The following is an 8,343-nucleotide window of genomic DNA, read 5'->3' on the forward strand; positions in this document are numbered from 1 at the left end:
GACATCAACACAAAAAATGATTTTCCACCTATTTCAAACTATTTACTGGTATAGAATAAATTGTTTATTGAAAAGAAAACATTATCAAATACAGAGACTTTACAATCCTATAACTGATGCCAAATACCCTCTAAGGTAAGTATATTGTTGGTCATAAGGCACAGGAAATATATGTATATATATATATATATATATATATATATACACACACACACACACATCAATAAGGCAAGCTCAGCACAGAGGGGTGATCTGACTGCTTACGTTTGCTTTTTGTGATAAGTATTAATCATAATAATAAGCATAATAAAATCTGTCATAATATTCACAATAATTTATACAATAAAACACATTCTTGCTGACAGGAATAAAGTCAAAACAGTTTGAGGTTTGACCATCTGCATACCATAAGCTCAGCTCAGTGACACTGCAGTAGACAAAACCACAACCTTCAATTAATATCAGACTACACACAAGACATTTTATATAACTCTTGAGATACAGATGATCGAGGAAGCACAGCTGGGTTGTAGTGGGTGAGAGGTGACCAGGTGTTTTTTGAAAAAGGAGTGAACATGTGACACGTGAGTGCTACAGAAAGGCCCAACAAGATTCAGAGTTATGGCACCATTAGATATCCAGGGTCATGTGACACTGTAGCTAGCTGTCCATCCATGTTTGAGCACTGACAGCCAGTGCTGTGATGGTGGAAGCTGAACCACACCAGAGAACATATAACACGTATATGTGACCCTGGACAACGAAACCAGTCATAAGGGTCAATTTTTCATCATCTGAAAGCTGAATAAATAACCTTTCCATTGATGTATGGTTTGTTAGGATAGGACAATATTTGGCCGAGATACAACTATTTGAAAATCTGGAATCTGAGGGTGCAAAAAAATCAAAATACTGAGAAAATCACCTTTAAAGTTGTCCAAATGAAGTTCTTAGCAATGCATATTACTAATCAAAAATTACGTTTTGATATATTTACGGTAGGAAATTTACAAAATATCTTCATGGAACATGATCTTTACTTAATATCCTAATGATTTTTGGCATAAAAGAAAAATCGATAATTTTAACCCATACATTGTTTTTTTGGCTATTGCTACAAATGTACCCCAGCGATTTAAGACTGGTTTTGTGGTCCAGGGTCACATATATATATATACACATATATAGATATATATAGATATGAACACTTGGGTGTGTAAAACATTTAGGTGCATATTTGGTTTAGTCACACACACTTTTTAATGAGCGGAGTACTTCTTTGGTAAATTTGTCTCCTAAAAGGAACATCTGTAGACATTTACAGAGATTATAATATATAACACTTTCAAAGCAAGCATGAGTTCAGTGCTTATTCAACAAGAACTCTTAGGGTTAATATTTATCAAACTTTTCCAAATACTAACCCCCGGTTTCACAGACAAGGCTTAAGCTAGTCCCAGACTAAAATGCATGTTTGAGCTGTCTCATCTGAAAATATCTTGCTCTGACATATCTTAAAATATGTCAGTTTCATTGTTCTGTGTCAAGATGCACACCGGTAATGTTTTCTTCTATGGCATTTTTGTAAAAGTTGCTTAAATATCAATAAAATAAGGCCTAGTCCTGGCTTAAGCTACTGTAAGCCCCGTTTGTGAAACCGGGCCTATAATTTCTTTTAATATTTATTTTATATATATTTACAGCCTGAGCTCAATTATATATTATATAATCTCTCCACCATTAATGTGTGAATGGCGGATGCTGTTAGAGTTTGCCACTCTTGGTTTAGAAGTCTTAATGCGTAAACAACTAATCAATCCAACAGATGCCGCTGAACCGTATCTCTTTTTAACTTTAAAAATCTCTAAACACTCTCACTCTCTCTTTCACTCTTGCTAAGTCAGTGCACATAACATCAATAGCGTTTTTTTTCTTCTTTCACACTGTAAATCTGTTAAAAGTGATACAAACTGAAGACACAACATGTACAGATTTTGCCCACAGGCTAAAACACATGGTTTAAATATGACTGAGGTTTGGAGTCTTACGTAGGGATTTGTAGTTTTTTTTTTTTTTTTAAATACAGTATGTGTGGGCAGAAAGAAGTTGGTTCCTTTGACTAAGGGGATTGTCGCCTCAGCCCATCCACTGAAAGCTCATACCTGCCAAACACACATAAACACACACATATTCACATCTAAAGTTCTGATATCATGTTCTCACACACCTTTGGCTAAATATTAATGAAAATCATGTCTTTCTTTTTTTTACTGTGCCATTTTCACGAAAAAAAAAAGGCAAGAAATGTCTGGGTCATATTTTACAAAATGTATGTATATACTCTGTATAAAGAAAATGTAGCTTATAACTCTCATTACTTAAATGTAAACAAATAAAGTAGTATGATCCCTTCTGGAGCATGAGTTATTAAATCAGAAAGCAAAAAAAAAAAAGTTTCTTTTTACTTCAAAACAACAAAACTAGAATACTATTTATTATAGAATAATAGAATAATTAGAATAATAATTATTATTATAATCATAATTTTCTTATCCAAAATGATGCATTTTGAGAGTGATATTTAAATAGGGTACATTGTGCATCAGGTTAAATTGTAAATGACCACTGTAAAGCACATTTTATGCATATATTACAGTAATGGAAATATTCTGTATACATATCACTGCAATACACTACTGAATAAAATCATACGAATATGATGATATTTATCACTGCCATACAGTAATCAATATCATCATATTCATATGATTTAATGGCTTAATATTTGTAAATTACATAAAAATGTTACCATTGCGTTGAGCTCTTTGATATATCCTCAGAGGTCAAGTCAACTAACACCTGGGAGAAACACACACACACACAATTTTTATATATGAATAATTTGTTCTTGGAAGCCAAAATACAAACTAGAAAATAATATTCTATAATGTACATTAAAGGGGTCATATGATGTTGCTAAAAAGAACATTATTTTGTGTATTTGGTGTAATGAAATGTGTTTATGCGGTTTAAGGTAAAAAAAAACACATTATTTTCCACATACTGTACATTATTGTTTCTCCTCTATGCCCTGCCTTTCTGAAACGCGTCCACAACGAAACACACAGCGTCTCGACATGGCGGCATCAATACTACAGCAAGAATTAAAGTTACGCCTTCTTTCTTTGCGTGAACATTTGGGCGCCGTTATGCAAATCTTCCCAGATCGTGACGTAGGTATGTGGGGGCGTGTTAGAACGAGCCGTTTTAGGTAGGCGTGGCTGACTCTGAACTTTTATAAAGAATATCTCTTTGGATTTGAGACTTTAGTCTTTGCAACTTTACAGATCTTCTTTATGCACCAAGAGTTTGTAACACTCCAAAGAGAAAGGAAAAATTGAAATCGCATCATATGACCCCTTTAAGAACAATGATATTAAGGATGTTATGAAGTTATTTAGTGCGGGATGTCACCTTTCCCAGCAGCCCTCTGTGTTTTGACAGAATTCCTCCTCCATTCTTCACGGCCACATCTAGTGTTCTTCTGTGCAACTCCACAAGTGACACACTGAATTCAAACCTATACAAACACATGTGCACGCAACACACAAACACTGTATTTAAAACCAACACAAAAGGTGTATTTTTATTCAATGCAAAATAAGAAAACTAGATTTTTTTTAAATGCAAGAGCAGAATGGAAGAGGGAAAAAGTGGGGGAAAAAAGAAACTGACGTTTGATCATAGACAGGATTCACTGTTTTTTTAATCGTGTTTGTTTTTCTGCGTCCAGAGCGTCGTTTATCAGGCAGCAAATACAAACGGACGTATGGATCAGAACCATTTTCAGTAGAAGAGATCAGATTCCTGCAAACACACAAATATGAATACTTTCATATTTCATATATCTTTCAGAAGCACTGAAATACTTCAGATGAATCAAAAGTCACATGTACTTTACCTGCAGCTGTGTACCACGACAATTAGTTTGTTTCTTTGGGGACTGTGTCTGATGGTTAACTGAATTTCACCCAATGGAGCGAAACCAGGTGAGGCGCCACTGTAAAAACAGATTTTTTTAAACTGTTGTGGAGTTGGTGTCTCATGAAACCATGAATGGAACCAGATGGAAAGGTCAAAATATGTTAAAAATGTTCAAACATACTTCTGTAAGTGTTGTATTGTCTTCTGGAGCTCCTGGGCGGTGCTGGGATTGGAGATGTCAGACGCTATGCTGGGTGTCGGCTCTTTGTTATTTAGGTGTAGCTGAGAGCCAGAAATGGCCAGGTTAGACGTGCTCCATCCCGATTTAGCCAGACGGGTAGGTGAGTCCTCCAATGGCCTGCTGTCTATCAAGGGTTCCACTCGCGGGGAGGGTTGGTTTCTGGGTGCTGGGGTCGGCTGCTGGGTTTTGGATGTTGGGGTGGGCTCTGAAACATTGGTCGTGCTGGAGCTAGGGCGGCGGATCTGAATTGAGGATGGCTGATTTGATACGGACAACTTATCCATAGACAGAATCTGAAATACACATATGTATACAGATATGCGCTGGTTACTGACTGTGTTTTCAGCAAAAGTGACACTTCCTGCTGAGATGGACCCTCTATACAGGTCGAGATTTAGTTGTTTCTATATATATAGTGAAAAGCATAAAAATGCAGAAATTTATTAGGCTAAGTTTGAATTGTTTTCAACAATGCTGTGGCCACTTTAGTTTTTATCTCATTTAGTAAACATATATTCTTTTTTGTTATATTTATCTTAATTTAAGTTTTAATTTAAGGTTTTATAGTTGAGGAATCTACATGACATTGATAGAGCTAATTACATGTACAATGGTTAAGACACCTGATTTGAAGATTTGCAAAACCTGATATGTGAAATTTTAAATACTGTACTTTTACATTTTACTTCAATTGTGAATTTGTACTCCATCCATCAATACAAAGAGCAATTGAGATATTTCGCTTGATGAAAGACAAAACCAAAATTATTTATTGTTTATATTTATTTTTATTTAATTTCAGTTAGTGCTTCAACCACTGTTTTGAGTTTTCCTTTCCTTTCCATTAAATTATTTAGTGTGTGTGTGAGATGTTTATGCATGTGTGTTACCCTAAGTGCCATCTTCATCTTAAGCGTAGCACCGGGTCCTGAGTTCTTGAGTGGGAATTGCTGACTGAGAGTCATCTGATCCTCCTGCAGCAGCTTTGACAGAGGAAGAGAAAACGTCCCTAGGGAACACTCGTGCTTCTCATCCTTTACCTGCACACACACACACAGACTCATATGAGACACACCACTGTGTTGTAAACACTGCAACTTCTAGATAATATGTATATACTTTCCATGAATAGGGTACTATTGAGTCAATTTTTATTAATACCTTGATTTCTATGATTTTGTTCTTTTCCATAAATAAATAAATGTTTTTTTAAAATAAATAAAAAAAGTATAAGACCAAAAGTGGGTTTGTAATTATTGTCATACTTTCCTACAATATCAAGAACAGTATTTGCTCCCCCTTGCAGTGTTCAAATCTTTCACCTTTCAGGGACCAGCACAAATTTTTAACCATTAATTCACAACACCCCATGTGCATGTGAGTGCACTTTGGTCGTGCTTGTGCTTTACCTCCACTTCAAGTTCTTGACACTTTGGATTGTGGATCAGGAATGTGAAGGCCTCCTCCCAAACGGGCTCATTGGTTTTATATCTTGTCTGTAACATGAAAAGAATGTAAAACATTTAAACATTATTTATTTAATAACAGTGAAAACACAAAGGCTAAAAAGTAAAGTCTGACTTAAGCAAACTTGCAGCATCACCTTTTGCAGTGAAATACTGTTATACGATGACAGCTAAACATCTAAGAATTTATATTCATGTATCTCTTTTCATGCAAAACCCTTTTTTCATGTTTAAATTTGCACCTGTAAGAATAACACAATATGTTATGCACGTCTAAATTTCAAGGCAGATTAAATAAAGAGCAATCACTTGTGTGTGTCAGTGTTTACCTTGCTCTCAAAGGATTTGTGTCCCACAGTAAACTGGACGAATGGACTGGGCACACTGGCGACCTTTTTACCAGACTAAAGAGCATACAAATTGTTATTAACAACCCTTCCATATTAAACACATACTGTACAAATAACATTATCAACCTTAACCACACACTTACTAAAGCAAATAACAAGAGGATTAAAATAGAACAATAATAGTGTCATCTCAAACATGATAAGAATGTACAGTACAGTAGATATTTGCGCACTAATGACCTGAAATGATGCTTTAGTAGTAACCATATCATATTTACTCCCATCTAGATCTGAATGACTATGAACCTAACCTGGCATGCTGTCGATTACCACAGAGTTACATGGAAAGCTGAGCAGGCAGCACTGTGAATAAATGTTTAAACTATGTGATTATCATATTATAAGCATAACCAAATTTAAACATTTCATATGCTTGCATAAGATTGTTTACCAACAAGTCTTTCAAACTCCTGTTATGGACCACAGGGAGCTGTTTACTGTTTATGTAGCTTATAAGCATACAAACATAGGCCATATTTACTTGAATGGGAAAAGTCCAAAATCTACAAAACTGATTTTCAAGATTATGTTTTAATAACATATTTTGAATTAGCACTATAATCTAATTAAATGGTACTTTAAATGCTGCTTCTTTTGTTCAAATCACAATATATTAGGCTGGTCCAGCTAATGCACTTGCACATTTAAACAAAAGGGGCAATTTAAAATCAAGTAACAAGAATTTTTACACCGCAATACAGGCTAAAATTATTATTGTTAAAACTTGTTGAAATTATTAATCCTGATGCTACAGATTTAGTTCAGATGTGGTAGACTTATAAAGTTGGAAATATTCCATTAGATAGAAAGTTCAAAATATTCTAAAATATTTTGTTTATTTCCCCTTATGAATGCCATGTACTATATCAATATCAGGACATTAAACCTAAAAACTTGTTGGATTCAAACAAGGTCTTATATGTTGCATTTCTGTACAATTGTTTGTATAATTTTGATTCATATATTACTTGAATTAAATGACATCAATTCAGAATTGGGTAAATGAGATTGGAAAGCTGGCTGAGATTTACACATGAGAAATAGTCTCTGTGGCATTCAGTGTCTGAATTCAGTGTGTTTCAGACAGTCAGATGCACACGCAGGTCTGCATGCGGTTAATTAAAGCACACAAACAGCACACATGGTACCTGCTGCAGATCTTAAATCGACATAAACAACCTTGCCAAGTCCTTCTACATCTGTCTATACTGTATGTGTGTGTAAATTGTGAGAAAACTGGTTGTGTTACCTTTAGCGCTTTATTGACTGTACCCTTCTTCAGACCTGCATTGTTGAATTCTAAAGGATTGCGCTTATTTCCCCAAGCAGAAAAGGACGAGACACACACGCGCACACACAAACAAATACAAATACAGGCAGGATTATTAGGAGGATGGCATGCAGAGTTAAATTCATAATTGCACAAAAACACACAGACATCCTTAAGTACTCACTCAATCACACACAACAAAATGAATGATTATGGAATTAATGCATGGTTCATTTGATGAATATGAGAAAAGAGGAGGCTTCATTGTATTTTATACAGTGTCGAAGAAAGGATGATAGAAAGAAACATGAAAGAGAAATATAGACAAGGCAATCCAAAGAGAATCAGTCCAACCCACACTTCACTGCAAATCAACCTGCAACATATCTGATTGCAAAACATATCACACCATGTCATGGGCACTGCAAGGCACTTGAATTTACTTAAATACTTTCAGTGACAGATTATACAACAGTTGCAGTCCTTGAATTTGATTGGCGTTCCAAATGTGCTGATATTTAATAACTGCACTGGAGCTTTTCACGCTTTGGATCAGCACCCCGTTTGTTTGACACATGACAGTTGAATCTGTTTTTATGTGGAACTTGTTGTGCAAAGCAAAAACAAAGTAGCTGCCTAATATTATGTCTAAAATAGTATGTTTAATCTGTATGTATAAATAATTTATAAACTGTTGTATAAAAGCAATATCACACTCGTGATCATCCTGGATCACAGCCATGATGAACAGCACTCTTGTTTGTGTGACATTGCTTAAAGGGGTCATATGATGCGATTTCAAGTTTTCCTTTCTCTTTGGAGTGTTACAAGCTGTTCGTGAATAGATAAGATCCCTAAAGTTGTAAAGACTTAAGTCTCAAACCCAAAGAGATATTCTTTATAAAAGTTAAGACTCGTCCACGCCCTCCTAAAACGCCTCGTTCAAACATGCCCCCACATGTCTACCTCACT

The 8,343-nt window shown here is 35.2% G+C and overlaps 2 protein-coding genes across 5 annotated transcripts in view; one reads left to right on the forward strand and one right to left on the reverse strand.

Moving 5' to 3' along the window:
- Window positions 1–8,343, forward strand: part of LOC107721741 (tripartite motif-containing protein 16-like) — a 258,890-nt gene that overhangs the window by 121,437 nt on the left and 129,110 nt on the right. The gene's annotated exons all lie outside the window — the stretch shown is intronic.
- LOC107721723 (extended synaptotagmin-2-like) overlaps window positions 1,655–8,343 on the reverse strand; it is a 30,243-nt gene continuing 23,554 nt past the window's right edge. For 3 of the 4 annotated variants that reach the window (XM_016529875.1, XM_016529878.1, XM_016529876.1), the window contains 9 exons: window positions 6,021–6,095; window positions 5,635–5,721; window positions 5,116–5,265; window positions 4,166–4,518; window positions 3,962–4,060; window positions 3,736–3,867; window positions 3,475–3,580; window positions 2,810–2,859; window positions 1,655–2,162 (listed from right to left, as the gene is read on the reverse strand). In XM_016529875.1, the coding sequence (XP_016385361.1) occupies window positions 2,120–2,162; window positions 2,810–2,859; window positions 3,475–3,580; window positions 3,736–3,867; window positions 3,962–4,060; window positions 4,166–4,518; window positions 5,116–5,265; window positions 5,635–5,721; window positions 6,021–6,095 (1,095 nt within the window). In that variant the 3' untranslated portion in view covers window positions 1,655–2,119. Of the gene's footprint in view, window positions 2,163–2,809; window positions 2,860–3,474; window positions 3,581–3,735; window positions 3,868–3,961; window positions 4,061–4,165; window positions 4,519–5,115; window positions 5,266–5,634; window positions 5,722–6,020; window positions 6,096–7,350; window positions 7,414–8,343 lie in introns of all 4 variants that reach the window. The other variant, XM_016529877.1, reaches the window with a different exon arrangement.

Source organism: Sinocyclocheilus rhinocerous, unplaced genomic scaffold (assembly GCF_001515625.1).
Source record: "Sinocyclocheilus rhinocerous isolate Xijiao unplaced genomic scaffold, SAMN03320098_v1.1 scaffold1112, whole genome shotgun sequence".
Classification (NCBI taxonomy): Eukaryota; Metazoa; Chordata; class Actinopteri; order Cypriniformes; family Cyprinidae; genus Sinocyclocheilus; species Sinocyclocheilus rhinocerous.